The sequence below is a fragment of the Laccaria bicolor genome, genomic scaffold, assembly GCF_000143565.1.
Source record: "Laccaria bicolor S238N-H82 LACBIscaffold_1 genomic scaffold, whole genome shotgun sequence".
Classification (NCBI taxonomy): domain Eukaryota; kingdom Fungi; phylum Basidiomycota; class Agaricomycetes; order Agaricales; family Hydnangiaceae; genus Laccaria; species Laccaria bicolor.
The window spans coordinates 2666232-2693379 of record NW_001889872.1 but is presented as its reverse complement, the minus strand read 5'-3'; the positions used below and the strand labels follow the sequence as shown (position 1 = coordinate 2693379).

Below are 27148 nucleotides of genomic sequence, written 5' to 3'. Positions count from 1 at the left end.
TAATCATTACCGACTTCTATGAACAAAGGAACAAGATCATCCAATGACGACCTTCTCATCCCCCTCAGTGAATTCGTAGGCGGGCACCTCGAGATTAAGCTAGGAGACATCGTAAGAATGATACTTAGTTGACGAGAATGACACTCACGGGAGCGGGTCCTTTGCGAGCCCGTCCAGCTAATATAGCAATGCATGTGAGCGGTTTCAAGCAAAAGAGCTTTTAGAAAAAGAGCCTACAGATATCGTAGTGAGAGCCATGGCAAGGGCAAAACCTACACATTGGGACCCCATCAGAGATGCAACGCTTGTAAAGGAGGAAAAAACAAAAGCTCACCATCCTCCAAAATCGCCAGCCTCGCCGATGGGAACACAACCCAGATGCGTGCAAACGCCCAACATGACCAACCACTCTGGCTTCTTCACGCGGTCCTCGTCAGGCTGAGGATCCCTGAAAGATTTCCAGTCCGAGGAACGCGCCTCCTCGATCTCAGCCTGTGTCCTGTGCCTGATGAAAACAGGCTTTCCGCGCCATTTGATGATGACGTTCTTGCCCTCAGGAATCGCGCCCAACTCAACTTCAACTTTGGCCAGTGCCAGTACGTCGGCGGAGGCGGCCATGGTCTGCAGGAACTCGGACACGGAGGACTTGGCCATGGACGCAGAGAGGACACCGAGTGAGCCAACCATGAAGTAAGAGAGAGCACGATTGCTGTCGGGGTTGGTGCGGTAGGAAGAGAAGTCGGGAACCTCAGGCGCGTCCTTGACGGGTACGGAAGTGTGGATGAGGCGCTGTTGGTAGTTGGTAGTGGAGGTAACTGTCCACAATATTTTCAAATTTCCCATTCAACTGAGAGGGGTTGAAATTTTACCTGTGGTGAATGACTTGGAAACGAGACCAGTCGAGGTTGTCGAAATGCCACCCGCCCACCGTGGCGGCAGGTCAGAACGCGGTCCAGCACCATGACCGTGGCTATAGGCATCATGAGGTGCTTTGACGGCGAGATTGAGTAGGGAAGCGACGGGAACACCGTTGGGAAGGGTGCGAACGGTGGGTGCGAGGGTCACCGCCTTTTTTACGGCGTGAAGGGATGCCATGGTATGACGAGAGTGACTGACTTTTTTTGCAGTAACCAATTGGTAGCCAAAAGGGCAGCGGAGTTATGTAAACTGACTTTTCCCGTTCCGTCCCGGGTATACACAATATTTATTTCACGTCCTCTGTACATGTTGGTCTAAACACTCATACACCCTCTTCTTCGGAAATTTGGGAGCAACAGAAAGTCCTCGCTGTTTTATGAAACGTCGCATATTACTCGGATAATCCGAGATAATCCCATCCACGGCCTCTGAATCCATAAGATCCTCTGCAATACTCATGGAGTTCACCTGTGTAGATCGACATCAGTCAAGGCAACGAGAAAATGATCAAAGTTCATTCACCGTCCATGGTTTGACACTCATTCCCACTTGGTGTGCTCTTCTTACCATCTCCTTCGTCGTAAAGAGAGCGTATTCAGGCCCTGTGTAATCCACAGCTGCCGGTGAAAGAATCTGCGCTCCAATAAAGCTTGCGGCGTTCGCAATTCGGACTCCCAGACTCAAACCCGAAAATTCGTCTAGGCGAAGACCAGCTAGCCACGGAGAGGTACTGTTGTCCGCCGTTGTCGCAGTGGATCTTAAGACGAGTCTTATCAGCGCCAGGATAGAACTCGAGCGAAATAAGCTTACACGTCGATCAATGCAGAAATTGCAATACGGGGCTCAAGTGCCTGTCATACAGGTCAATTAATGGTCACGAACGTGATCATATTTCAAGCCGTACCTTCATCGCAATGAGGGTCCTCCAGTCAAAACTTTGATACTTCACCGTGTCTTAGCATGATATACTGGAAAACGATGACCAACCACGTACTGTGATTTGCGATAACGGATAAGGACTTGAAATAAACTCCTTGTGTTGCTTCTCGACAAAGTCTTTGACACCTCGCGTCTTGTTGGGGTGCACGGGATTGACCTTTGATTCGATGTTCCACAAAATTTGATGCATGGGGTCGACACAGTCTACAAATTCAAATACTTCTCGAAGTGTTGAGATCTTTGTGCGTGGATACGTTAATTGCAAAGCTGAGGAGAGGAAAGTTAGAATTTAGCGATAACGGGAACGCGGTGCGGCTTACGGTAATTTGGCAGGCGTAGTGAGCCGCAGTCCAATGTTTTAATCTGAGCCAAAGTAAGCTTGGCGATAGGTTTCCCTACATATGGAAAGTCGGGATCGTCTTTCACCTAAGGCAGAAACATTAATTAGCGTTTAGGAACTTGACAGGGTTCGACATACGACAGGAGCGGTGTCTATACATTTCTCCGGAGTAATTTCCTCGTCATGCCACACTATCACAACGCCATCCTGACGGGACTGAGTTTTCGCCATAGAAAATAGAAGTAGCAGAAGCACCTTTGTGATGCCATTGTCTAGTTCTAAGGTGGTGACGCCGTCAATGAGGCCCCTGGTGTTACGTTCAGCAAACACAAAACACATATTAAATGGGAGCCGTACCAAGCGAAAGCAGGGAGTGTGCTTTCGACCGCCTCGCCTCTGCTACCGCGATGGCCCTGGAGAAAAAATTGGCCCCCAAGGGCGCATGCCCTGATTTATGATCATACCTGTATGTCAAAATATCTGCTATTCGCTGGTAGGGGATGTTGAGCAGGTCCACAGGAAGCCACTACAACACAAGAGAGAATGGAGGCTGCAGATAAGAGGTACATCGCGGATGACCGGTTTGCCTTTGTGGGCTTATCGCAGGAGCCATGTTATAGATATGTAAGAATAGCAAAGATGTTCCATTATTGAACCGGGGGGAAGGAGTTGCACGGTTGAGGTGGAGACGAACGTGTAAGTTTTCAGCGTCCGATTGGTTCTTGGCCGAGCAACGTTGATGTTCGGAGCACGGCCGGAGAGTCCTTTTCCAGTCACTGCGCAAATACATCGCCTTTCAAATGCTTCAAGCCATTTGAATAATGTTCTGAGTGTCGTAAACCATTTCTCAAAGTAAATACCTGGCAAATACCACGAACGTGCAGAGCGTCTTTCTCACATTTTCTAAGCTCGCGTAACGTCCATGGTGTCATTCCTTTTTGGGCGGAGAGTCTCCTGCCTTGCTGTCGACGTTTGCCAACCCCAAGTTCTTCCATTCATCCCGCTCCATCAAGCCCCTGGAAAAATTAGTGCAACCAACGGACTGAAAATCAAGGCATAGACCCACTTGTTCATCCGACAATCGAGATATGCTTTGCTCAAAACTCGACAAGGACTGGAGGTGCTTGAATTATTGCGAAGACAGTTCATGTACTGGTTCATCGTTTCCTTACATTCGCCTTAGATTCTACTTTTAGTTCCGGTTCTACGAAATAGCGACCGCCACCAACCGTAATGGTCGAGGGGGAACGAGCCACGATCTGGAGCTGACACTTTAAAGCCAACATTAATGGAAGGGGGTCTGCCAAACGACATTGATGATGAAAGATTTCTAACAAATGTGCATTGTAATTTGTGAGTATCTTCCGTGAGAATCTTGAGATAAGATAACAATTGTTCGTAATCTTATCTACCCTTTCCTCAACACCCCTAACCTCGACTTGGCTTTTTCCCCTTCCCTTTCTTCTTCTTGCTGTCCTGTTCTTCATCCGATGACGACGAGAATTCAGAGACATCCTCAGCCCGAGAACTTGAACCAGACTGGCCAGGACCATCACCGCTGCTTGATGCTAGGCGTTGAGAGAGGTTAGCTGAAGTAAATCGCGTGCCCTTCAGCATAACAATCTCCTTCAACCATCCATTCTCGCGCCTGAGGTCAGTTACCTCGCGCTCTAGTTCCTCGGCACGGCCTGTCAAATCTGACACCGACCGCTCAAGGTTTATCGTCTTCTGCTTCTTCTTGATCCTGAACCGCGCTGTGACAACCATACAGGTCAAACAGGAGTTCAATAAGACTAAGCGAAGATCAAGTTACCTGAAGCAGCAGTATTTCTTCGACGCTTTTCATCCGACATTGCAGCAGGATCGGCTTCCGTCTGCTCCACTTCAGGAGAACTAGCGGTATGTGATGATGACGCCTGGGATTGGCTCTGCAACGTCCCCCCGGGGTCGCTGCTGGTCCCGGCGCTGTGTGGTGGCACTGCCCCGTATCGTGGGTCGATGTAGGGCGTCCCTCGTTGGGGTTGATAGTGACTGGGACCAGGGTGTTGATGAGGCGGAGGGGGTTGTGGCAGAGGTGGTGGGGGGAGTTGATGCCAAGGAAAATCCAGCGACGAAAGAGGAGGAAGTTGGGGGTGCGCCATGTTACCGTGGTGGAAGTAAGGGGGATAGAAATCTGGGGCGGGACCCATAGATGGGAAGTGGTCCGGTAGAATCATTGTCGAATAAGGTTGATCAAATTCCATTCCAGAGCCCGCGGCAGCAGCAAATTGGGCCAGTAAAGCGGCATCCTGAGAGTCTAAATGTATCAAGTTCAAGACAAACAAACGGCAAAGAGGGACTTTTGGGTCCATACTTACTCACCCTACCACCGTCATTCTCCGACTGAGCTGTAGCGCCAGAGTTGGAACGTGACCCTGGCGTGTTCCGAGAGTGGCGTTCTCTTGAAGAACTTGGTTGCCCGCGATTCATGTCAAAGAAAAATGCTAATCGTGCCCCAATGAAAAAAATCGAGTAAGGCTCCAGAAGGGGTGGTCGTTGGCTTCAAGTCATGATTTTGCTTGCTTTTGAGAAAGGGCACAACGACCCTAATATGCGCATTCCATGATACAGGCGGTGAACATATGGCAGCAAGAGTCTTGATTCGCCATTGGTACACAAAATTGCGACACATCGAGCCAGTTACACGCCACTGCTGCTTCTTGAATTGTCAATTGCCGATCTAAGGCAAGAAATTCAACCCAAATAGCTTGCCAGGTGTCCACAGAAATACGGTTGGCAAGAGACCGAAGAATTGACAGTGAGAGCTTTGTGAGAGCTTATGTTCAAGGTGATGTTGAACTTAACGTTAGGTTATTCCATATTCCAGTTCGGGCCGGCAATTTGAGCCACACAAGTCTTCAAATAATTCCGTCAACCCATGATCCAGGGACAAAACTTTGCACTGACGTCTTGTAAAGACATTGCTTAGCATTGCTGCTTACCTTGTACTTGCTTTATTGCTCCCTTTGCATCACTTATTGCATTGCGAGTACTTGTTGGTCGATTTGCGTTCGCTTGTGGATCAACCAAACGGCCGTAAATTGGTTTGATGGCTTAGTCAGCAATTACGCGTCGACGCGTTTCGCTCTCAAGTGCCCTCAAGGCTTATTATATCTTATCCTCAACATCCATCTCTACAGCAAAAATGGTCAGTCCTCGTTTCATATATAGCTATGCACGCTAAAGTACTGCAGTTGATTAGGGTTAGATCGAAAGATGGCAATTTTCGGTTTGAATTAGATCCCAATAGCGATATATCTCAATTGCTGGCGAAGGTATGCAATCCTTCGTTATATCCTCGTCATACTCATGTTATCGATTACCATCTTCGCTACAGATACTAGAAACCTCGTCTGATGCAGATCCATCAAGCGTGACCCTTTCAAATCAACCCCGCGGCAATGAAGCTAAAGCGTCCACCTTGAAAGGTAGAACACTGAAGAACCTCGGACTTAAGTGAGTGTCGATTTCTATGCTTTATTTTGACAAAAAATTGAATCCTCCTCTTCAAGTCATGGTGACCTTGTTTTTGTGGGCTATCAGTCGAAGAAGTCATCAGAAAGTACTTCCACTACGCCGTCCTCTTCCACCGTACCTCCACCTGTCGTTGCAGCGAAACGACCTTGGGAGTTGGTGAAAGAAGATCCAGTTGACGAGTACTGGCGCGCGCAATTAGGCAAAATTCCGCGAGGACGCGATTCACGTTTCTGCAAGCACGGATTGAACGGCATGTGTGACTATTGTATGCCCCTTGAACCATTCGATGCTGCATATCACAAGGAGAATTCAATCAAACATCTGTCGTACCACGCGTACTTGCGCAAGATTACGCCAAAACCTACAGCATCAGCTGCATCCACCCTTCCTCCCCTAAACCCAGCATCGTACAAGGTCAAAGTCCCATGTCCAACTGCAACTCACCCACCATGGCCGGCTGGTATATGCACAGCTTGTCAACCATCGGCAATTACTCTTCAATCTCAGCCATACCGCATGGTGGATCATCTGGAGATCGCCTCTATGGACATCATCGATCGTTTTCTTCAGGCGTGGCGAAAAACTGGTTTACAAAGATTTGGGTGGCTCGTCGGACGGTATGAACCCTACGACAAGGTACCTATGGGCGTGAAAGCCGTTGTGGAAGCCATCTATGAGCCTCCACAACAAGGGGAGCTCGACGGCCTTACCCTAGGATGGCCATGGGAAGACGAGACAAGGATTCGAGAGTTGTCCGCGTCTTCTTCTACGCCTTTGACTTTGGTTGGGTATATCTTCACTGATTTGGACCCAACACCAGAAGACAGGACGAAGAACGTCTACAAGCGACATCCGCAGTCCTTTTTCTTGTCATCTTTGGAAGCTGTGTTTGCTGCTACGATGCAAAAGGCTAATCCCACGCAGTCACGCTCGTCCCCTACTGGGAGTTTTGCTTCTCGCCTCGTGACAGCTGTCTTAACGGGGACGGAGGACGGCCAGGTTGATATTTCTGCCTATCAAGTATCCGAGCAGGCCGTAGCGATGGTTGAGGCAGACATGATTGAAGCCAGCGTCGATCCTGGTATCGTGCGAGTCAAGGAAGAAGACCGGACTCAAGATTCCGCAAGATATGTTCCTGATGTATTCTTTTCGTTCAAGAACGAATACGGACTGGAAGTGAAGAAGAGCGCAAAGCCTTGTTTCCCAGTCGAATATCTCCTTGTCAATGTGCGTGCAGTACTAGTAATATCACTCCGTGTTATTCGTTGATTTTACGTTGATAGGTCACACACGGATTTCCGCAAAACCCGTCGCCTCTCTTCCGTTCCGTCGAGTTTAATATTGAGAACCGGCCGGGGCTGGAAGATCAAACGCTCGAAAGGGTTATGGCGCATCTTTCCAAGTTGGACGCACCCTCGATTCGCCCGGGAGAAACGTACAAGAAGATTGAGCTGGCGAGGTGGCTGAGCAATTGGCATCTCATCGCCTTCCTCGAAACGACACAATTGATTTCACCTGTAAGTTTCGTACGAATAATATATATATTCACTCACGATGCTCGACTTAGGAGGACGTGAAGCTCTTTATGAAAATCGTATCATCGCCTACACTTCTGGATAATATCTCAGAATTAGACCCTCTTCTATCAACGGACAGCTGGCAAACGCTCATGGCGTTTACTCGTGAAAGTGCCCGTAAGTTTTCTTGTTCATTTCGTGACATTGACTATTTTACTCAAGTCCATCAGCTTCTCGCCCTTCGGCCACCGTTGGAGGCACACACGACGACGACATCCCTCAGGAAGTGTTGGATCAAATTGCAGCAGATGAGGTGGGAGGAGCCGGAGCTACTCATGAAAGGATTAGAATCTGTCCCCATTGTACTTTTGAGAACGATCACAGTCGCCCGGACTGTGATGTTTGTGGGTTGCCTTTGTAATGTACATATTTACTGGATTCACTTGGGAGTTTCAGCTCGAAGACTCTTGATGTTAACTTATTGACAAGTAAAGAGCATCCATTGGCTATTGCTTTTTTACAGTTCATACAGACTAGGGCTCAAGCTAGTATTGGACATTTCTAGCACATCAAGATCTTGGATGATTTTCGAGGTAAATCAGCGGCCACGTGGACGCCCACCTCCAGCTACATGCTAATATAGGCAGGTTTGGAAGTGAGCACGCAGGAGCTCAATCTCTACATCCTCAACAAAGCCCTGGGCGCCCTTCTGTGGTTGTAGATACATGTCTTCAACGGGGAGTGATGGAGCCCCAGACAGTTCAAAACGATACAACTTCAATCGTCCATCACTCTCCTGGTAATACTGCTCAGCAAAGGGTATCATGAATATAGATTATGTAGGCTGTAAACGCACCCTCATATACCCTATTTGGTAGTCGTCAAAGACATCGTGCACATCAGAGCGCATGAGCATGACATTACGTTCCCGGTCAGCATCATTCCATGATCTGATCCAGTGGTGGAATCGTGGACGTAGAGCTTCCTCCACCTAGAACAACAGATTCTTGTCAGTGATCAATTAAACTTCAATGGATGCTTTTCTTGAAGGCATACGCCAGAGGGAAGATGTGTGCAGCTTGAAAGCCTTTGAAGTTTGCACCTCTTGCCCGACGGGGGACAGGAGTGCCTGTCACCCAGCAGCACATGTCCCTTTGACGGACACCTTGGACTACAGCGCGAGACTGCAGCGCATTTTGAGATTTTGTCCCAGTAGTCACATACAATAAACAATAAACAAACCCTTCGTCGTCTTGGTGTGACAGGAGTGCCAGCTTCAGTGTTAACAACCCGCGAAGTGAGGGCCGTGGTACCCAACCTGTTGGATAGAATTGTGCTCAGAAAGGCACTGATTTCCGGTGTTGTGGCATACTTTGACGGTCCCTATTATAGAAAGCTAAGCAGGATTGTATCGTGGAGCACTTTTTTGGCACTTTTATGGACTAAATATTCCGTGTGTAGACTCCGAGTTCAAGACCTCTCCTTGCTCCGTTCTTGCTCTCTGTCCTTTCAAAGTCTTCATGCTGTCCATCTCAGAAGTTCCTGTTGAGAAAAACAGTTTGTGAGTTTTCATTTGTTGTCATTATACTTATGAGTGTTATATGCATATGTGTTTTCAGTTTCAGTCACCGATCATCCAAGCATGCAGTGCGCTTGGGATGGAACTTTTTTTTCATTTGCCACATTCAGTACAGTTTTTTTCGGGTATGCGGGGGTATGATGTTTTTTCATCTTGTTTCATAAATTCATATGCTCATTTTTATTGCCAGGTTTAAATTTACAAAGGCACCTGTCGCTAACAATCGCAACGCTTTATTGCTGGTTGGACTTGCTTGACCAGGACAAAACCGAACCTTGGTTTGCACCATACAAGCTATGGCGTGTAACAGTCACTGAATATGATGTTCTGCGTTATTCAGCTGTTCGCAATGGACTCCCTCTCGATGCTTCTTCTATGGAGTTTGTCCAGCCAGGAGACTATGCTGCATACTCAGGTGTCTTTTTCTTTCTCTTTTCAACCTGAAAATTATGGTGCTAATAAATGGTGGGGGGCAGGATCATATGATAATCAACTTCATGGAAGACACATCAACGGAAATGGTGTTGGTGAGCCATGGCCATCTTTTCATGAGTGAGAGTCCATGCTAGGATTGTCAGCTTATGACCCTGATACACCACTACATGTGCATTGCTTTTTCTCTTCTGGAGATGTGTGCTCAACACTCTTTTTGAACTAGAATGATATGAGCAATGATATCATAGCTGCTGTCAATAGTGATGAGCACGGGTAACCCGCGGGTGTTTTCACACCTACCTTTACCCTTACCCGATGCAAACCCGTACCCTTTCCATGGGTAAGGGTATTTCAGGGGTGGGGGTAGGGGTTTGTACAGGGTTTGGGGGGTCGAAAACCCACAACGGGTGGACGTTAGGGTCAAGTATAATGTACACTACGTAGTCTAATCAATCAGTACATAAGTCAAGGTGACACCCCCCTCTTCTTGTCGTGTCATCAGATGTCGTTGTGTCGGTCGTTCGACCGTCCACTGTCATTGTCGTGGCATTGTTGTTGTCATGGCGTGGTGTCGTCGTTGCAGCGCGGTGTCATCATTGTGTCATGTAATCTGTGGGGGACATGTTAGAGACGTGGGTTGGGATAGGGGTGCTCACCGGTGGGTCATAAGATGGATGACAACAACAAATGACGAATTGGCCGTCGTTCATCGTTTGGTTGCCACGTCGCTAACAGCAACGTAGCACCTGGATTCAATGTCAAAGGAAGGAGTGAGATGACGGGGTTGTAACGACTCACCTGAGCTCGAGTGGTGGTGCTGGGCATTCGTCACTTTTCATGGTGTTGGGCGCTCGTTGACATGCCAGGTCGTCGCCGTCACCTGTCATCCATTCGGCTGGTGATGTGGCGTCGCCTCGTTGTTGTTGTTGTTGGCATGTGTAGTGGTGGTTCGGGGCATCGAACCACGGTTGGGGAAGGTGGCGGTGGTTAGTCGCAGTGGTTAAAGTGTGGTTCGGTCGTTGTCAGTTGTCACGTCGCTGACGTGGCACCTGTTTGTTGTGTGAAGAAAGGAAAGGGTGCGGGGGAGGGATCACATTGCGCACCTGAACTAATGTGGGCAGTGACGACGATTGCATTGTCACCGTCTGGACGACGTGGCACGTCCGTTGACGTGCCAGGTCGCCGTCAGCCGTTGGGCTGCTGACGTGGCGTTGCCACGTTGTCGTTGTTGTCGACGTGTGCGATGGTGGAACGTCGAACGGCGGTGGTTGCAGAAGGTGGGGTTGTTGGTCGCGGTTGCGGGTGGTCGTCGATGTGGATAGTGGTTGTTGAGAAAGAAAGTGTTTGTTTGTTGTTGATGTATGTAACGTTCCTGGCAAACACCGCTCATGCGGCTCACATGATCTATTACATAATCTGTTGACCAGACTTACCCTCACAAAAACCCCCAACCCTTGTCAAGGGTTGGGGTTTTTTGAGGGTCAGAAAATCCTAACCTCTACCCTTACCCTCCTTACCCTTACCCTTGTACCCCTAAGGGTTTGCAAACCCTTGCACATCACTAGCTGTCAAACAGCGTGACCAAGGAAAATGCTTCATAACTGGTTCTGTGATGAACACCCAGCTTTGTTGGATCATTCCACCTGTGTGGGCAAATGAGGTTTGTCACTAACATATGTTTGCTTATGTAGGTATGATTCTAATGCTTCTTTCCAGTGTTGTGAACCCAGTCAAACCTTCTCTGGTTGAGTTGACGTTGTCAATGCCTGTAAGGTCCCTGAAAATGTTGTTACCCTTGTGCAAGATTTGGTGGAACCCTTCACCAATAACAAGTTTGGGGTTGACATTGATGTATACATTTCTTCATTATTCATTCATCCTGCTCATCATTGTTATTTCAGGATAAGTATAGAATTGTCATCTTTGAAGACCTCCAGACCACTCTTTTACAAAATGACACTCAACTGCCTGTGTCTGGAGATCTGTCTCAGTGTCCAAGAGATGACTTCTTGCGAGATCACTTCAAGTGCTGCCTTGGAGTTCACTTCTTGGGTGGAGACATTAAGCAGGATTTTCCTGATGATGCTCAGGGTTTGATGGACAAGGCCAGGGAGGAAGGGATTCACATGGAGGACCCCGAATGGCAAACATATCCTGGGACAAAAGTTGTTGAACTCCTGATGGAACATAAGTTGGTATGGGATACAGAAGTTGAGGAGCAAGACCCCGAAGAGCTTCAGGTGTCTGGGTAAGAGCATTCAACGGGTTGCTAGTTTTCATCCAAAGAGAAGGTGAAATTTCTTGCCCATTACTTAGTAATTTTGTAAGAGTAAACCATTTTTGTACACATCCTCAATGAGCCAACTTTCCCCAAAAACCGCCAACACGTTACAGTATGATGGATATGATAGAATGTACAAAATGAAAGTGCCAATGTATAGACAGATTGGTTTTGCCAATGAGCAGATAGTTGGTGTAGCTGATGATGATGAACATCGAATGAGAGTGTTGGTGAGAGAACACAAGTTCCCGTAGACCTACGTCTCTCAGCTTCTCTGCGTCTTTCCTTCACCTGAAGAAGGATAACACATACATGATGAGTTTGACATTTGAATAGAAGTAAAAGACACAGAAACCCGCGGTCCTTCCTCTTTCTACTATCCTTTTTGATCACGTTCCTCTGCATCTTCCTCTTCTCCGCCGCTCCAGGGTTCGTAGCGACCTGCATCACCCTTGCAACCTTGCGCTCTCTCCTCAGCCCAAAGATGCGCTGCCTGATCTGGTTATAGAGGTTCACGAATTTAGCCACGCCGGCCTTGGATTGTAGCAAGTCTTGGAGTTCAGTTACTGTCGTTTTGAATTCAGCTAGGTATAATTTCGGTAAAGGAGCACTTGGCATGGGGATGAAACTTACTCATTTGAGGATCTCGAACGGTACCGTCCTCCGTAATCCGGTAAACTGGTATAAGGATGTGGACTAAAAACTATTCCAAACGTGTAGTGATGACATTGCGCCGAACCAAGGGGGAGCACCTAACGGTTGTTGCGACCAGGTAGGTTAACGACATCGGATATATGGTTCGACGGGAACGGGGAAGGAGATCACAGAACAGTTGGCCCGACTCCACCTAGCAATGTGTGCGGGCCTCAGTCAGCACGAAAGCTTCGAAAACAACCACAGAAGCGGGTTGGGATTCTTCGACTTTTCCTCATCCACCTTGTTGCCCTCATCAACTTCATATCCAACATCTCCTCAATCGCAGAGGGATCGACGACAGGAATCAAGTAGAAACCTCCCCAATATAACACAGGTTCTTGACGACCTGCAAACCCAACGCATCGTTAAGGTTTTCGCTCTCAACCTGTTAAGAGATTATTGGCAGCGTCTAGCACCCCGTCTCTCGAAAGGGGATGGCCTCCGTCGAGATTCACCCGTGAAATAGCAACGGGTACAGCGGTGGAAAGAAGTCCAAGAAGCCTGCACGCTGCTGTGCCGACCCAAACATGAGGGTACGGCGGATGCGAGCTAGTGAGGTTCCACGCAATCTTATCATCTTGCGCTGCAAGATTGGGGAAAACGCGAAGAATCTTGAACAGAACCGTCAAACACTGTCCATTCCAAATCAATATCCATCGACGCAGCTTCGTCCTCCTCTTCGCTGGCCTCTATGCTCAGAGATCTACGTTGAAGGGTGGCGCCGTGGTCTTCCAAAATGGAGGAGATGTAAGAAACGGAGTAGGCTGGCAATTCATCAACAATGAAACAGTACACCTGTGATGACATCCAGGTCAACTGTGGTTGGGCCATTGAGATCACAGCCGCCCTGGGTTGCCTTTGTTGGATTTCCTCGAGAGTTGAATATTGATGTTAACTTACCGCCAAGTATGTAAAGAGCTGTTCCTTTTTTGCAGATCATACAAACTAGAGCTCGAGCTTCGGATCCTATCATCATCGCTGGCTCTATCAAGGAATTTGACGAAACCTACTCAAAAAATAAACTGCGCTTTTTTTTGGTGATAGTAGTGAGAATTGTCGACGTTGCGAAATCAAAAACTCCAAATTTCAGTCGGATTGCTTTAGAGCTTGCTTCTGTCATGATAACTAAACTAATTTCGCAGGAAAGGATTATTTTTGTGCCTTGTTCTATCTTTCAAGAGGCTGCTATGGAACTACCTCGTGCGGCCTACATACAGGCTCACTCCCACTCCCAAATTCAAATCGTATGATCTTTGACCGCCATGCTTCGTTATCCTCCTGAACCGACATCATACTTAAGTCAAACGTTGAAGTTCATGGGAGCGGTCTTCGAGTCTCCTTATGGATTTGGCCTCCTTGGCCAGCCTAAACTCTATTCTGATACAACGTCGCTCAGTTCTTGACCAGCGTATCCAAATATCCACGGGTACGAAGAGAAACGGGAAATGAAGGTGAAAAAAAAGAAACCGGATCAATTGGTGTGCATCACTGGCCACCGAATATCCACCACCCAGCAAAAGCGAGACCGAGGAGAATACCGAGGGCACGCGCTACGATGACTACTACGAGAGCTTTGCGTATCGCAGCATAAAACGTGCTTAGTGCTGAGCCGGACCAGTTGATCCTGAAAGTCATCTGTAACTCCGGTGTGCAGATATGTTCAAGTTATATAGCTTACCGGCGATCATTGGTTCCACCCGCTCGAACACTTGCTTCCCACCCGCGAACAACTTCACGGTAACGTTTTCCAAATACCCTACAAGGACATCAGCAAAATGTCAAGGAATAGGGAAGATGAGCAGCACCAGATCCAAAAGTTGACGTCGGGATAAGAGAATCGGGGGAAGACACTGGCTAGGCCCGGAGCAACGTATTCCATCCGAAAATCCTCCGCGACATTCTGGTATGGCAATTGCATCACCTGTGATAATGGAGACGGCGGGGTGGCATCCCCTCTTCTAGATTGACCTTTGATGTCGTTGTTCGGTGTTGGGAGGATCATATATGACATTAAATCAAGCGTCATGCCCAAGGAAAGACCCCAGAGCTTGAGGTGCTTGGGTGGCGGGATGGGATGACGATCCTGCTCTAGACCGTCATTTGTCTTCTGTTGGACTATGGACACGGAAGGATTCCGTGAAGGGTCTAGAAGAATGGCGGGAAACTCCATACTTCCTACCAACACGCGAACGAGAACCCGCAAGATTGCAGAATGTTTTGGGGCGAGGCGGGACGCAGCGTCGACGGTGACAGTAGACCATTTCGGTGGCAAGTGAGGAGATACAAGTGAAGAGAGAGGCGTCCAGTGTAGAGTTGTGGTAGGGATTGGGTCAGGAAGAGGGGCGTGAGGAGTGAGTTGGACAAAAACGTAGGGCGACAAGATCATTAGGAGGCGTTTCCCCAAGGACGTTGTAATTTCACGGTCGTCGAGCTGCCCTACGCAGGTGTAAATGGATTCAGCGAGATCAATACCTATTTCTTCCCATGTTTGTCTCATTGCTAAGGAGAGCACAAAGTCAACAGTTGTGGTTTAAGAAATGAATCTTGGTTTACCAGTGTATAAACCACCTTCATCTTCTGGCTCCATTCTCCCCCCGGGAAAGACAACATGAGCTTCGTCGGTGTTACGGACCTTGGTTTGACTATAGCTGGCATCGCCGTCGGAAGAAGTACTGCGGTGGAGGAAGAGAATTTCAGGACGGGAGTTGGGGTCTTTAACCCAGTCCAAGTCAAAGAATTCGTTCAAGGAGGGTTGAGTGGGATGTAAAACCGGCAGATTGGCCGTAGGTGATGGTACAACACGAATAAGGATAGCTACGGCTGCCCTGCGAGGCTCTGGATAGATGATTTTAAAAAAATTGGAAGAACGTAGAGGAGGCGGACGTACGCGTTGGAGGAGAGGCGATGATACGAGGAGGGGTAGAGCGAATACGGAGCAGGGCGCGAGAAAGAAGAGATATGATGGGTATGAGTTTTTCTAGAGGGAGAGTGAGCTGATAAGGATTTAGTGCAAGTTTGAAATAGACGGTACCTTGGGACATAACTGGTCGTCAATTACCGTTGCTCGAGGAAACAATGAAGGTCGCTGTCGTCAAATGCCGTCGTCGTTGTGGGTGTCGTTGCCGTGAACAGGCTAGATGGGAGTAGGATGTAAAATGAATGAAGTCTGTGAACAGGTTTATTTAAATCTGAGCGCTGCTGGAATGTCGCAGTTGCCTTGTTCGTACATCCCCAAACAATTTGCTCTGACGTCATGTGGTTCGGCATTTCCCGAATCTAAATTAAATATTTATCGTTATATTTCAGCCCAACCTCCATCCGTTTCCTCTCCACCTCCTATCAGTGCCAACAAAAAGACAATCACACTCGCCGTCAATCTCATACCCAATCCACGATACAACTGCCCAATCCCTGTGTTTCGAAGCCAGCTGTCGCCATCGTGTTCTTCTTCTTCTTCTTCCTCTTCCTCTTCTTCTTTTCCCTTGCCCTTTGAGGTGCTCATCCTTCTTCGTCGTAGTGACCGTGTGATAGGAAGGTCAGATCGTTCTTCTGTTAGAATATGCCACAAGGTGTCCACAACTCCGTTGTAGGGCTGTGGCCGAAGCTCAACACATGCCTTGAGTGGTTTCGCTGACCCACGGACTTGAACTTGCAGTCGTCGACGGATAGTCTCGATGGGAAGAGTAACAAGGAGCCCGATGCAACTGCCGCAAACCTCTGCTATGCCCCAAACAATGGGGTGAGTATCCTCGGTAATGTGGGTTCCACCGAAGTGCGACGCGATAATACTAGGCAAAGCGAGCGACACAATGGGCCGCAGCGTGTTGTCTAGGAGTGTTGGAATGAGAAGATGTGGATGGAGATAGATGCCTTTTATCCCTCCTTCCTCACGTAAAATCTGCCTAAAAGCATCAATGGGGCCACTGTATGATTTGTAGCGCCCTGTAAACGATTGCACAATTAGGCGTGTCCGGATAAGGTCAAGTGGGGAGAGAAGGAAGCCCGTTATAAGATGAGAGGTTACGGGTAGAAGAATTGGCGGTTGTTGGAAAGGGGACATTGAAGGGAAAAAGATCGACTGCAAAAGGCTGTTGATAAGAGGTTGTAGTGTTGAGGAGAGTACCTCTGTCACACAGGACGTCAGGAGTCCTTGAGAGAAAGAATAATTTAGCGATCAGAAATTGAAGTAGTTTCGTTGGCAAAATACCTTTCCACAATGCCAACCAGCCTTCTCCTCTGAATCGACCGACGCGCTTTATCATGCCCCACACGCCATCTGCACTTCCCACTGGAATGATGTACTCTGGTCGAGTTCCTTCTTCCAGTACAGATCGACGAATGACGTAACCCTGCTCGTCAGTCTTTGCTCTTGTGCTGCGGTGGTATGTTGACGGGCTCGCACTTGGGTCGGCAAAGTAAGAGTCATTGTCATTTGACGAATCACTCAGCTAACCATAGCTTGAGTAAAATTTTCAATGGCGTGCTGTGGTATATACATACCGCATCGTCATGATCTTCGTCAACGACGGACACATTCACCGGTTCGGGGTCGCCGGCATCTCGCGGCACCCATTGGACTTGCAAGAGAAGCTTGCCTACCTCCCATGGCATGACAATGGCTGTGCTGGTGTACTGAAGGACAGCTGAAGCAGCAAACGCCTTGAGAAGTTGAGAGGCATTAATTCCCGAAGGTTCCGAGAGGTTGAGGGAAGGAGATAGGTCAAGAATGGAGTTGTGGGATGGTCTAGCTGACCATTGGTAGACTGGAGCAGGAGATGGTGGAGAAACGGCCGTGTTTAGTTGTGGAGGAAGAAAAGACCAAGCACTGGAAGGATCAATGTAAAGGTCTCGAAGTGAAGATGGAGTCGTCATAACATTAGAATTCCTACAAAGTAGTAAGTACTTAGTAGCCACAATCCTTCATGCCGTAGCCAAACATAAGCATAGCAAATCACGTGTCCTGTCAGAACTATTTTTATACACATCCCTGGACACCGTGGAGCTCGTCCAGTGCTACCCCATAGCTTGGAGAGGTAGTTCGTGCTACTTCGTTTTACTCTAGTGCTTCAAGAAAGTCTTGAAAGAGCTCTGAAAGGCAGGAAGAGCATGTAACTTAGATAATAGCAAGGAACAAGGGGCGTAACGTTTCGTGTGACGCAAGGCGAGCGTATGCACAGTGGCGCAGTGACATCAGGTATGCAACTCAACCTTGAACCTTGCTAATTTTGAAATCCCACCCCACGTTCCCTGCTTCTACTCTACGTACGACTTACAACTCACCTTTACCATATTCAGACGCTGCCTCTGGTCATGGCGTCCCTCTCAGCCACTAATGGCAAGACTGAAGCTCACCACGTCAAGGAACATGCTGAAGCAAAGGGCGCTCCAGTTCATTCCTTCGACCCAGACGCTTCACCGTCAGAGAAGGCAGCTGTTGCAGGCAAGTCGCGAGACAAGCTGCAGTCAGTCATCCCCAAGGACGACGACTATGAACGAGGTGGGTGATCACACAGTCAAACAAGAAGTCACTGATAAGCTCCTGTAGAGGTTCACATTGCTGCGCCTCCGTTCCAACCAGTCCTGCCAACCATCACCATCGAGGACGTTGACGGGAAGAAACCTGTTGTATCAGCAGCAAATACCTCTCAGGTAGCTGAGAGTGTTCAGCATGACGAGGCTGCTCGTGTACCTGGCGCTCTGCCGACGGCGGCGGCACCGGCTATCCCTGATTGGTACCGTGTTGGTTGGCGCCAAATGTCCGGAATTGATAAACCGCCGCTTCCGGAGGGTGAAGAACGGGACAGGGGTGTCCTTGATATGTTTTTATCTGAACAGTTCTACGGCGCCTGGTACCACAACGGTGCTATAATCATCTTTGTGTGTTACCACTCTTAATGCTCGTTCCTGCATAATTCTAACTTGGTGTGCCATTTCACAGGCTGTACTATCGTCTCATTTCCTGACGCGTTTCCACTTTGGCTGGGGTTGGTTATTCATTGTTCTAGCAATCTGCAACACCTACTACTCAACCTCCATTCGGCGTGTGCGCCGCCATGCTCGTGACGACATTCAACGAGAGCTCGTTAAAACACGCCTTGCATCGGAGCACGAGTCTGCGGACTGGATCAACAACTTTCTTGATCGTTTTTGGCTTATCTATGAACCTGTCCTTTCTGCAACCGTTGTTTCATCTGTGGATCAAATTTTAAGCACCAATACACCTCCTTTCCTTGACTCTATTCGTCTTACGGAATTTACTCTCGGTACGAAAGCGCCTCGCATCGAAAAGGTTCGGACATTCCCAAAAACCGACGACGACATCGTCATGATGGACTGGGGCATTTCTTTTACTCCAAAAGATGTTTCGGAAATGACGCAACGCCAAATCAAGGGCAAGTCCAATCCCAGAATACTTCTTACGATCCGTTTGGGTGCAGGCGTAGCAACGGCAGCTATGCCAATCCTGGTAGAGGACATAACCCTCAGCGGTCTTCTCAGGATTCGCATGAAATTGATGTCAAACTTTCCACATGTTCAAATCGTGGATCTTTGCTTTTTGGAGAAACCCGTCATTGATTATGTTCTCAAGCCCATAGGAGGAGAGACTTTTGGTTTTGACATTGCCAATGTAGGTCATGTTTGTTACGATCCTTCAGTCTACTAAACGACCAACTCAGATACCTGGTCTCCATAGCTTTATCAGGGACATGACGCATGCAACTCTAGGGCCAATGATGTATGATCCAAATATTTTCACACTTAACCTTGAGCAATTGCTTTCGGGAAAGCCCCTCGACGCAGCCATCGGTGTCATTCAAGTCACTATCCATTCTGCACGCGGAATCAAGGGCACCAAAATAGGCGGTGGTGTTCCAGATCCATTTGTTAGCTTGTCGATCAGTGGCCGCGCCGAGCTTGCACGTACGAAGTACAAAGCCAATACGTGAGTTTTATATCAGCTGAACCACCTTCAATACTAACGCGCTGCTGCCAGCTACAACCCCACATGGATGGAGACCAAGTTCATTCTTATCAATTCTTTACGCGACTCTTTGGTCTTCAGTGTTTGGGATTATAACGACCACAGAAAAAATACTCTGCTAAGCTCCGCCTCCTTCGAGCTGGCGGGCTTGGCGGAGGACGCTACTCGTGAAAATATCGTGTCTCATCTTCTGAACGATGGTAAAGAACGTGGAGAACTCAAATACGATATATCATACTATCCGGTCATCGAACCTGAAGAGGGCAAGGAAGATTTGATGAATACAAGTTAGTCACTTGCTTTGAAATTCCTTGTATGATTGACCAACTCATTATACCCAGCTGTTGGTATTGTTCGCTTGATGATCCACCAAGCGAAAGAGCTAGATCACACCAAATCTCTCTCCGGCGAACTCAACCCTCTTGCAAAAGTCTATCTCAACGGTCAGAGTTCATCAGTCTTTACAACACGCCTTTTCAAACACACCAACAATCCTGTTTGGGAAGCACCGTACGAGTTTTTGTGCACGGATAAAGAGTCTTCCCTCGTCGCGGTGAAGGTCATCGACGATCGTGACTTCCTGAAGGACCCTGTTGTTGGTTTCATGTCAATTAAATTGACTGATCTGCTAGAATCTTCGGGTCAGGCTGGCAGGGATTGGTTCCCTCTTAGCGGATGTAAAAGCGGCAAACTGAGGGTGTCCGCTGAATGGCGTCCATTGACCATGGCGGGAAGTTTGCACGGGTCTGATCAATACAAGCCACCAATTGGTGTTGTCAGGCTTTTACTCGAAAAGGCCGTTGACGTCAAGTGCGACGCCTCTCTTTTTGGCTGTTTCTTGTTATAATGCTCATCGTTTGTAGGAACGTGGAAGCGACCTTAGGAGGAAAGGTACGAACTTATGTGGTATCTTCTTCTGAATATGCCTGATGCTTCCGGGTAGAGCGACCCTTATGTTCGAGTTCAAGTCCAAAATACCACCAAAGGGAGAACCGAGGTTATCAACAATAGTAGGCAAAACTCTTTTTCGTTTAATCCTTCATTTCACACAACCAATTCAGATTTGAACCCTGTATGGGACCAAATTATCTACATACCGGGTAAGTACAACAAGCCCTTTTGCCTTAATTCCGACATCTCATCCACTTCATAAGTTTATTCTTTAAGAGAGGTCTGTACAGCTTTGTCCACCATTTCTAATTTGTCTGATTCTCGTCACGTACCAGACCCTCATGCTTGAGTGCATGGATTATCAGCATCTGACTCGAGTAAGCAACAATGTATATGGAAGTTTATGGACAATACTAATGTGCTAAAATCAGGATCGCTCTCTCGGATCGGTCGAACTTGAGCTTTCTAGGCTTGCAGCTCCATACGATGATCCACGCTTCCCTTTTCAATCCAAGGGCATGATCACGGCCGTGGATCCTATTCGTCTCGACAAAGGCAATGCCACCAAAGGAAGTCTGCATTACAAAGCATCTTTCATCCCAGCTCTCGCGATCAAAGGCGTCAAGTTTGATCATGCGCACAAAAACCAGACCCAGACGGCAACAGATGACGAAGAGGATGGTTTCGTGAACGACGATCGAGCATCGTCAGCGTCTGATAGTGATACACTTCCCGACGGCCCGACAATCAAATCCTTGAAGAAATTAGGACAAAAAGAGATTAGTAAGGAAACCACGGTGACCCCAGTCACCTCTCCAACCTCCGCCACTTCGAAGGTTGAGGATGTCGCGGCCAAGGCCAAAGACACCGAAGAAGATGGTACCGTCGAAATGACAACGGAAGAGTTGCTGGCTCAGCGTAAGCCACCTTGAGGCCACAGTGATCTGGTTTCTGATTGACCAACCTTTTAGAATCTGGTATCATCGTCTTCAATGTCATGTCAGGAACTATCGTCAAAAAGGCTCGTTTGGAAGTTCTTTTGGATGATGGTTACTGGCCTTGCTTCAGCACCACGAAGGCCAGGAGCACAAACGCACAATGGGATTACGTCGGCGAAGGCTTCATCAAGGAGATTGACTTTGGCCGAGTCTGGTTGCGTCTAAACGAAGCACATGAAGGGGAGAAGGACGATATAATCGCTGAATGGAAAGGCGATGCCAAACCTTTCCTTCAAGCAACATTGGCAAGCCTGATCGTTTGAGTAGTCTCTATAAGGCGCTAACTTTTTACATAGACCGGTCCCCAGAAGTATACGCTTCTCGATAACGAGGAGGGGCCAACATCCACCGTCACCATTGAAACTCGTTATCTCCCAGTTCCTGTAACGCTTGAACCTAGAGAGAGCGTCAACAGTTAGTCACTCATTTTCTACCTAAATCACTATTTACCCACCTCACCCTAGATCAGGGAATACTTAGGGTGGACCTCATAGATGGTCACGATATACATGCTGTCGACAGAGGAGGTGGGCATTGCTATCTACTCCCTTGTGGTCTAATCTAATTGATCTATTGTAGGGAAATCTGATCCTTTCGCTGTCTTCACCCTCAACGGGCAAAAAGTTTTCAAGTCTCAAACGAAGAAAAAGACGTTATCCCCAGAGTGGAATGAGCATTTCGAAGTCAGCGTGGTATGTATTGTCCAGCCGATCTTCTTGTTTTGGTAACAATGCTTTCCAGCCTTCGAGGGTTGCTGCCGACTTTTCAGTGGAGATCTTCGACTGGAACCAAATCGAGGCAGCCAAAAGCCTTGGGGTAGCGAAGATCGAGCTTTCAGACATCGAGCCTTTTCAAGCCGCGGAACGTTCCTTGAAATTGTTTCTCAATAAGCTTGGTGAGAAGGGCCAGATACGAGTCCGACTTGTATTCCAACCAGAGATAATCGCCAAATCGCGGAAGAACACCTCGACCTTTACAAGTGCGGGTCGCGCAATGACCCAGATTGGTGGCCTTCCCGTGGACGCTGGCAAAGGTGTTTTACGAGGTGTTGCAGGCGTTTTCAAGAGAGGCGATCGGGATCATGCAGAGACGGCAACAATCCCAGATGTACATTCGGGGCAAGCTTCCCAGCCTGTCGGAATATCAGATCATCTGGAAGCAGTATCAACACCCTTCCCTTCGACCCCCCCTAACGAAGTAGCGTCGAATGAACCAGGCACTCTCAGAGTTACTGTGTTAGACGCCAAAGACTTCAACACTGGGGAGATCAAGCCCTACGTCGTTCTGCGGCTCGGAGACAAAGAATATAGAACGAAACACACTTCGAAGACGGCGACACCGGAATGGTATGCATTTTCGACGAGAAAGTCAGAAGGTCACACTGCTAAGTAATTTGTTAGGAACGAAACATTTACATTCGCTGCGTCAGCTTTGACACCAAAAATCTTGCTTTGGGTTCATGACCATAAAACACTTGGTAAAGACAAGGAGTTGAGTTCGGGCAGCGTTGATGTAAACCGTTCTATCTTAATCCAAACAATCCATGAAAGCTGACTATCCCCTAGATTCCGCGCCACATCAAAATGGACTCCGTCTCTTCCGCAGACGTTTTTGTAGAACTCAATCATGGCCAAGGTGGCTTATTACGCCTGCGGCTCGAATTTGACCCAGACACTCATCCACTGAGTAGTGGTGCTTCCTTCTCCTTTGAAACCGGTCACAGAACACTGTCGTTGGCTAGTCCTTCTCGGTTTAGCATGCGGAGCCGCCGCCCTGGTGGTGAGCATGACGATTCCTAGGCGTTTGGGGCAGCTGCGCATGTTAACACACTCCAAAATTTACTCTGATTCGATGGACACGCCTTTGTGTATGGTAATCTACTTCCGTAAAAAGTTTTTTGAGCTCAGCGTGTAAATCGTACGACAAAGAGATGTTCTCTTCCTGCGCGCCGCTGGAGAACGATCTATACGTGCATATGTTTCAAAAGAAGACATGACAGAGAAAGAGTGTATCAGAATCGAGATCGCGCTTACCTCACTCTTCAACCCATAGGAGTGGAGCATTGATCGACGAATATGTTCAATGTCGTTTTGCTTCACTGCGACCAAGTAAAATTTGCCTTGCAAGGACATCAAATGCTTTTACCACTAAGCGTTTCTTTTCGATCAATGCAAGAAGGGGTGCATACCTCTACCCTCTCGAGGAAAACATTCGTTAACTCCATTCCGTTGAAACCTCCTGCCCAAGAACCTTCTATCGTGCGCCCCTCCTGTGCGTCCTCGGCCTCGTCCGAAGACGTAGGTACGTAGGGAGGGTTAAAAAGAATGATATCTACGCCATGTACCAACCTATATCGCACTGCAGAATCTAGCGAAGTGTTAATAGGATCGAGGATAACCTGTAGCTTGCTCAGCGGTACCCATCCATTGACATCATACTCACTTGATTTTGAACGCCAGTCAGGAATGTACATCGACATGCGTGGAAATTGATATCCGTGCATAGATAGACTGGACCAATGTAAGCAGCAGTTATCGGCGTCCAATTTGTTTACGCACGTACAGACGGCCCAAGAATTTTGGCAAGAAAAGTAGAAACACACCCAGACCCTGACCTAAAAAAAGTACGAGTCAACTACGATCTCGCGTATTTAAATCGAAACTCACCCAATCTCTAGACATATCTGCGGTTTTGCTGCTCTTAGAGCATTGGCATCAAGTTCTAAAGCGTCAAGAAGTAAAAATGTATCCTCTGAGGTGTAGGAGTCAGGTGCGTCGAGGGACAAAAATCAAGGCATTCATACCGGCTGGTTCATAGACTCTGTCATAATCTCTTCTGGTCAGATGTGATAAATCTGGTGTTGGTTCCATTTTGCTGCTAAGTTCGTATGTATTTGGTTCTCGCGTTCAGCGTAAACAAGTTGTCAAATGCGGAGACACGTCGGTTTTAACTTTTCCTCACTCAGTGAACACTCTCATTCGGATCGTTTAGTTCAGGTATGACATTTATAGGATACATGCACGAAGGACTCCTCCAAACCTCTACATAGTGACGCGATTAGTGCTGCCCATGGAGCTCAGGAGGCTGCACCGTTGCCCTAATCCATTCGTTCGCATTAGCGCCTTCAGGAGAGTGGGATGCACCAAATGGCAGAAAAATTGGGTTCGCTGCGCTACCGCTTGAAACGGTGATCAGCGCAAGCCAACTCACTGGTATGAAGGTCGTACTTACCAGGGGAGACCATACTGCAAGAGACTGCAAGGCCAAAAGGGACCTTATTGTTTGATGTATTGTACTAATACGCAACCACATCGGGCATACATGATAACAGTGCGGAAGGTCAAATTAGATGAATGGAACCTAAACTGACGGATATATAGGACCTCTCAACGTCTTCACGGAGCAAAAAACCTGAGCACTTCGTTATACAATGTGGTGATCATCAGTTTAGGTTGGGACGAAAGCCCAATCCACATCACATCCGTGAAAAGGGAAAGCGAGCCAAGCATAGCGTCAGGTTTTGGATGTCTCTGTTTTGATGGACGGGCTACTTCAATGGTCATTGTAAACTTAACAGAAAAGGATCCAACATCTCGTCTCACGGGGTGCATTTCTATCGCTTTGGACGACCTTCCAGCGGACGCAGGAAAGAGGGCGAAGGGTGGTGGCCACTTGTTGGCTGTGAGGGCGGTCAGCTCAAGATGACGGCAATTTGTAAGTTCATTGAAGTGGACAAGTTGGCTTTGTGATTGCCACACAAAGGAGGTTTCCATTGCCGTGGTGTGAGATAGAGGGTATAAAATATTTTCAACAATAGAGTCGAGGGAGCCTATTATTTCTCGTTAAGTACTGTCCAGTCAATTTCTGCGCCTTCTCCGTGGTTGCTGCGCAGCCACTCATTAGCCAATTTGAAGTGACCATTTCCAATAAAACCCCTATGAGCTGACAGAGGCGATGGATGAGCTGACCTAGGGCGAAGTTGTCAGCGAGTTAGGTATTCAAAAGCAAAAATCGTACTCAAGGAGGAGATGCTTCTTCTGTTAAAATAAATTACAGATTTAACTTTGGAACGAATGAAGAGACTCACTTTATTTATGTTTAACTTTGCGCAAGTCTTTTGTGCTGGCAGGCCCCATGCCATGAGCACCACGCCTGCGTCTTCCTCATCCTTGCGCTGCAAAACGGCACGAAGGACTTGGCCAGTGAACACCTCCCAACCTTTGTTGGAATGAGAAGCTGCCTTGTGGGCTCGAACTGTTAGACTAGTATTTAGCCACAGAACACCAAGTTTGGCGACTGGCGTCAAGTCGCTGTTGTAAGCGCATGAGTTAAAAAGGAGAGGTCGGGCAAGTTTATATGTTCACCCAGATTTTGGTGTCGAAAAAGTTGGAAAATCCGTCGAGAGTTGTTTGTAAATGTTTTTCAATGAGCCCGGTGGTTTAGTTGGGGGCAGAACGGAGAACGAAAGACCTGATGAGCACCGTGATGAAGATAGAGAGCATGTTACTTTGATCGAATATACCATGAGCTTGGCCAACGTTGTGATATGGGTCCTTCTCGGTGAATTAAGCAGAGCAAAGGGAAGGGATGATGCCACATAGTACCTGGCCAAGGATGACAACTTTGACTTGATCTAAAGAAGTCAGTCGCGACCATGAATAAATGTTGTCCACTGAAGCAGAATAATCAGCTACTGAGTGCGTATAGAACAGCAACACATATACCAGAAGGGAAGATAGTGTGCGAAAGATGCTCTGCCACTAGAAATTCTTTTAACTAAATAACGACTCAGCAGACGAATAAGAGAGAAAAAGCTCTGCACACCTTGCAAAAGTAAGGTTTCTTAAACTCCGGTGTGAGAACTCTGATCCAGGAGGTGCCCATAGTCTCATTTTCCAAATTATGCAGCTTGGCTTCTATAATGGCCTTTGTCTGTGATTGTGGTGCCGTCGACAACGATTCAACTGGCATCTCTGAGGGGTCCTGAACAGAAGAAAGAGAGCTGAAATATCACACTCAATTCCGCCCTCGATGGAATGGGAAGAACGATAGCTACCGCGCTGGCTTCCTGGTGGCTGATTTGACTGTAATCGCGGAGGTCATGGTCCTTACTGGTCGTGTACTCGTCTTTGGTATCAATTTGGCTGCTTCCCCAAATATGGCGTCCCCTGTCGGTAATTTCGTGGCGTCTTTGGGCATTGTGGAGGAACGGTACAGGACTTAGCGGGTTTGTAGACGCGTTCTTTGCGCGAGTTTGCTGCTATTTGCCTATGTTTATACTTGTGGCACAGGCTAGTCTTATTCTTTAATACCATTGGCGTTCTTTCTAATTCGTCAATTTTTGATATTCTAGGCTCTAGTTTGGCTCTAGTCATCCTGGAAATATATCAACATGCACCGGCTAGTGTTACACTTAGAATTGAAAGTCCACTTGACGGGGAAACATTTTTACTCAAAGACTGTGCATTCAATCTTGGTGATCTACACTCTTTGTTCCCTCCAAATTTCAGAGCACTCGGGTATGTTGCTGGTGAATAACTTCAAAAATATTGGTGTAACAGAGATGTTTTCTGTCAAGTACCCACTTTTGCACAATCAACTGCGTATGTCGTATGCACACTGTGGCACAAACCTTGGGGATAGAACATATATAGGAGCTCCAGGCCAAAAATTTTTCAAGAGAGTAGATGCTGGAATTTTAAGTGGATCGTGTTCGTAGAAACAATGTTTCCGTCAGCGTAGCCTACGTCTTTATTCCAAATAGTACTGCATATTAATTTTAGGCAGCTAATCGTAATCTGGAGACCTCGCGCGTTTGCCACCTATTCTCACGACGACCTGAGCATTTTAACAGCAGATTGAGTATTGCGAAACTTATTATTCAAAGGAACAAAAGCGTAATATTTGGTGGTGTAACACGGGGCGGTGGATGAATACAAGATGAGTAGCTTTCCTTTCGATGAAGACTGGTTCTAGGATCCGGCCTCCACCCCATTGGGTGGATCGGTGGGATTAAACATATGGAACTTTGAAGCTTGTGGTAGCGTTGAGAGATC

The 27148-nt window shown here is 47.7% G+C and overlaps 15 protein-coding genes across 15 annotated transcripts; 4 read left to right on the top strand and 11 right to left on the bottom strand.

Annotated features, from left to right (window-relative positions):
- Nucleotides 1-36: 36 nt before the first annotated feature.
- On the bottom strand, nucleotides 37-687 carry LACBIDRAFT_321219 (uncharacterized protein; the record flags this gene model as incomplete). The annotated part of the gene is made up of 4 exons (XM_001873589.1): nucleotides 37-99; nucleotides 149-177; nucleotides 238-272; nucleotides 335-687. 4 exons carry the CDS (start codon nucleotides 685-687, stop codon nucleotides 37-39), a joined length of 480 nt encoding a protein of 159 aa, XP_001873624.1.
- A 502-nt stretch (nucleotides 688-1189) lies between these two features.
- Nucleotides 1190-2877, bottom strand: LACBIDRAFT_192436 (uncharacterized protein). The gene is made up of 10 exons (XM_001873588.1): nucleotides 2662-2877; nucleotides 2555-2610; nucleotides 2453-2504; nucleotides 2336-2404; nucleotides 2178-2283; nucleotides 1913-2124; nucleotides 1823-1861; nucleotides 1729-1769; nucleotides 1441-1675; nucleotides 1190-1386 (listed from the first exon to the last, which is right to left on the bottom strand). Exons 1-10 carry the CDS (start codon nucleotides 2764-2766, stop codon nucleotides 1210-1212), a joined length of 1092 nt encoding a protein of 363 aa, XP_001873623.1. The 5' UTR covers nucleotides 2767-2877; the 3' UTR covers nucleotides 1190-1209.
- Nucleotides 2878-3125: 248 nt separating this feature from the next.
- Nucleotides 3126-3511, bottom strand: LACBIDRAFT_301721 (uncharacterized protein; the record flags this gene model as incomplete). The annotated part of the gene is made up of 3 exons (XM_001873587.1): nucleotides 3126-3213; nucleotides 3264-3375; nucleotides 3427-3511. 3 exons carry the CDS (start codon nucleotides 3509-3511, stop codon nucleotides 3126-3128), a joined length of 285 nt encoding a protein of 94 aa, XP_001873622.1.
- A 114-nt stretch (nucleotides 3512-3625) lies between these two features.
- LACBIDRAFT_301720 (uncharacterized protein) lies at nucleotides 3626-4548 on the bottom strand (the record flags this gene model as incomplete). Its single annotated transcript, XM_001873586.1, has 2 exons — nucleotides 3626-3951; nucleotides 4011-4548. 2 exons carry the CDS (start codon nucleotides 4546-4548, stop codon nucleotides 3626-3628), a joined length of 864 nt encoding a protein of 287 aa, XP_001873621.1.
- Nucleotides 4549-5381: 833 nt separating this feature from the next.
- LACBIDRAFT_301719 (uncharacterized protein) lies at nucleotides 5382-7651 on the top strand (the record flags this gene model as incomplete). Its single annotated transcript, XM_001874216.1, has 7 exons — nucleotides 5382-5384; nucleotides 5431-5511; nucleotides 5574-5692; nucleotides 5749-6940; nucleotides 6997-7230; nucleotides 7281-7407; nucleotides 7461-7651. The coding sequence occupies 7 exons, from the start codon at nucleotides 5382-5384 to the stop codon at nucleotides 7649-7651; spliced, it is 1947 nt and encodes a 648-aa protein (XP_001874251.1).
- Nucleotides 7652-7864: 213 nt separating this feature from the next.
- On the bottom strand, nucleotides 7865-8146 carry LACBIDRAFT_301718 (uncharacterized protein; the record flags this gene model as incomplete). Its single annotated transcript, XM_001873585.1, has 2 exons — nucleotides 7865-8035; nucleotides 8087-8146. 2 exons carry the CDS (start codon nucleotides 8144-8146, stop codon nucleotides 7865-7867), a joined length of 231 nt encoding a protein of 76 aa, XP_001873620.1.
- A 604-nt stretch (nucleotides 8147-8750) lies between these two features.
- Nucleotides 8751-9365, top strand: LACBIDRAFT_301717 (uncharacterized protein; the record flags this gene model as incomplete). Its single annotated transcript, XM_001874215.1, has 4 exons — nucleotides 8751-8791; nucleotides 8850-8944; nucleotides 9000-9224; nucleotides 9286-9365. 4 exons carry the CDS (start codon nucleotides 8751-8753, stop codon nucleotides 9363-9365), a joined length of 441 nt encoding a protein of 146 aa, XP_001874250.1.
- A 1534-nt stretch (nucleotides 9366-10899) lies between these two features.
- LACBIDRAFT_301715 (uncharacterized protein) lies at nucleotides 10900-11341 on the top strand (the record flags this gene model as incomplete). The annotated part of the gene is made up of 3 exons (XM_001874214.1): nucleotides 10900-10904; nucleotides 10961-11095; nucleotides 11146-11341. 3 exons carry the CDS (start codon nucleotides 10900-10902, stop codon nucleotides 11339-11341), a joined length of 336 nt encoding a protein of 111 aa, XP_001874249.1.
- A 211-nt stretch (nucleotides 11342-11552) lies between these two features.
- On the bottom strand, nucleotides 11553-12312 carry LACBIDRAFT_301714 (uncharacterized protein; the record flags this gene model as incomplete). Its single annotated transcript, XM_001873584.1, has 3 exons — nucleotides 11553-12109; nucleotides 12159-12228; nucleotides 12283-12312. The coding sequence occupies 3 exons, from the start codon at nucleotides 12310-12312 to the stop codon at nucleotides 11553-11555; spliced, it is 657 nt and encodes a 218-aa protein (XP_001873619.1).
- Nucleotides 12313-12601: 289 nt separating this feature from the next.
- LACBIDRAFT_301713 (uncharacterized protein) lies at nucleotides 12602-13052 on the bottom strand (the record flags this gene model as incomplete). Its single annotated transcript, XM_001873583.1, has 2 exons — nucleotides 12602-12832; nucleotides 13017-13052. The coding sequence occupies 2 exons, from the start codon at nucleotides 13050-13052 to the stop codon at nucleotides 12602-12604; spliced, it is 267 nt and encodes an 88-aa protein (XP_001873618.1).
- A 666-nt stretch (nucleotides 13053-13718) lies between these two features.
- On the bottom strand, nucleotides 13719-15151 carry LACBIDRAFT_166916 (uncharacterized protein; the record flags this gene model as incomplete). Its single annotated transcript, XM_001873582.1, has 5 exons — nucleotides 13719-13845; nucleotides 13900-13977; nucleotides 14027-14720; nucleotides 14775-15056; nucleotides 15109-15151. Coding segments are annotated over 5 exons (1224 nt in total), but the record flags the coding sequence as incomplete, so codon positions are not given.
- A 314-nt stretch (nucleotides 15152-15465) lies between these two features.
- Nucleotides 15466-17093, bottom strand: LACBIDRAFT_181548 (uncharacterized protein; the record flags this gene model as incomplete). Its single annotated transcript, XM_001873581.1, has 3 exons — nucleotides 15466-16370; nucleotides 16429-16669; nucleotides 16722-17093. The coding sequence occupies 3 exons, from the start codon at nucleotides 17091-17093 to the stop codon at nucleotides 15517-15519; spliced, it is 1467 nt and encodes a 488-aa protein (XP_001873616.1). The 3' UTR covers nucleotides 15466-15516.
- Nucleotides 17094-17531: 438 nt separating this feature from the next.
- Nucleotides 17532-22891, top strand: LACBIDRAFT_227976 (uncharacterized protein; the record flags this gene model as incomplete). Its single annotated transcript, XM_001874213.1, has 19 exons — nucleotides 17532-17718; nucleotides 17800-18098; nucleotides 18160-18849; nucleotides 18899-19164; nucleotides 19216-19490; nucleotides 19545-20013; nucleotides 20067-20094; nucleotides 20147-20213; nucleotides 20265-20303; nucleotides 20358-20374; nucleotides 20430-20471; nucleotides 20526-21012; nucleotides 21066-21349; nucleotides 21401-21506; nucleotides 21557-21619; nucleotides 21672-21784; nucleotides 21834-22438; nucleotides 22493-22604; nucleotides 22658-22891. 19 exons carry the CDS (start codon nucleotides 17532-17534, stop codon nucleotides 22889-22891), a joined length of 4383 nt encoding a protein of 1460 aa, XP_001874248.1.
- A 104-nt stretch (nucleotides 22892-22995) lies between these two features.
- On the bottom strand, nucleotides 22996-23962 carry LACBIDRAFT_301709 (uncharacterized protein; the record flags this gene model as incomplete). Its single annotated transcript, XM_001873580.1, has 7 exons — nucleotides 22996-23055; nucleotides 23126-23230; nucleotides 23281-23490; nucleotides 23535-23602; nucleotides 23651-23706; nucleotides 23759-23843; nucleotides 23896-23962. The coding sequence occupies 7 exons, from the start codon at nucleotides 23960-23962 to the stop codon at nucleotides 22996-22998; spliced, it is 651 nt and encodes a 216-aa protein (XP_001873615.1).
- Nucleotides 23963-24486: 524 nt separating this feature from the next.
- LACBIDRAFT_170543 (uncharacterized protein) lies at nucleotides 24487-26009 on the bottom strand. The gene is made up of 8 exons (XM_001873579.1): nucleotides 25917-26009; nucleotides 25817-25868; nucleotides 25697-25764; nucleotides 25615-25645; nucleotides 25457-25562; nucleotides 25180-25402; nucleotides 25110-25123; nucleotides 24487-25060 (listed from the first exon to the last, which is right to left on the bottom strand). Exons 1-8 carry the CDS (start codon nucleotides 25974-25976, stop codon nucleotides 24925-24927), a joined length of 690 nt encoding a protein of 229 aa, XP_001873614.1. The 5' UTR covers nucleotides 25977-26009; the 3' UTR covers nucleotides 24487-24924.
- Between the last annotated feature and the right edge of the window lie 1139 nt (nucleotides 26010-27148).

Excerpts from the sequence above, each read along its gene's own strand:
- LACBIDRAFT_192436 (XM_001873588.1), bottom strand. The coding sequence starts at position 2,766 with ATGTACCTCTTATCTGCAGCCTCCATTCTCTCTTGTGTTGTAGTGGCT. Across the intron at positions 2,505-2,554 it reads ACACTCCCTGCTTTCGCTTG|GGGCCTCATTGACGGCGTCA; the intron begins GTACGGCTCCCA and ends ACGTAACACCAG. Across the intron at positions 1,387-1,440 it reads TGAGTGTCAAACCATGGACG|GTGAACTCCATGAGTATTGC; the intron begins GTGAATGAACTT and ends CGATCTACACAG.
- LACBIDRAFT_170543 (XM_001873579.1), bottom strand. The coding sequence starts at position 25,976 with ATGGGCACCTCCTGGATCAGAGTTCTCACACCGGAGTTTAAGAAACCT. Across the intron at positions 25,869-25,916 it reads AGAAACCTTACTTTTGCAAG|TTAAAAGAATTTCTAGTGGC; the intron begins GTGTGCAGAGCT and ends GTCGTTATTTAG. Across the intron at positions 25,563-25,614 it reads CAACGTTGGCCAAGCTCATG|GTCTTTCGTTCTCCGTTCTG; the intron begins GTATATTCGATC and ends GGTGCTCATCAG.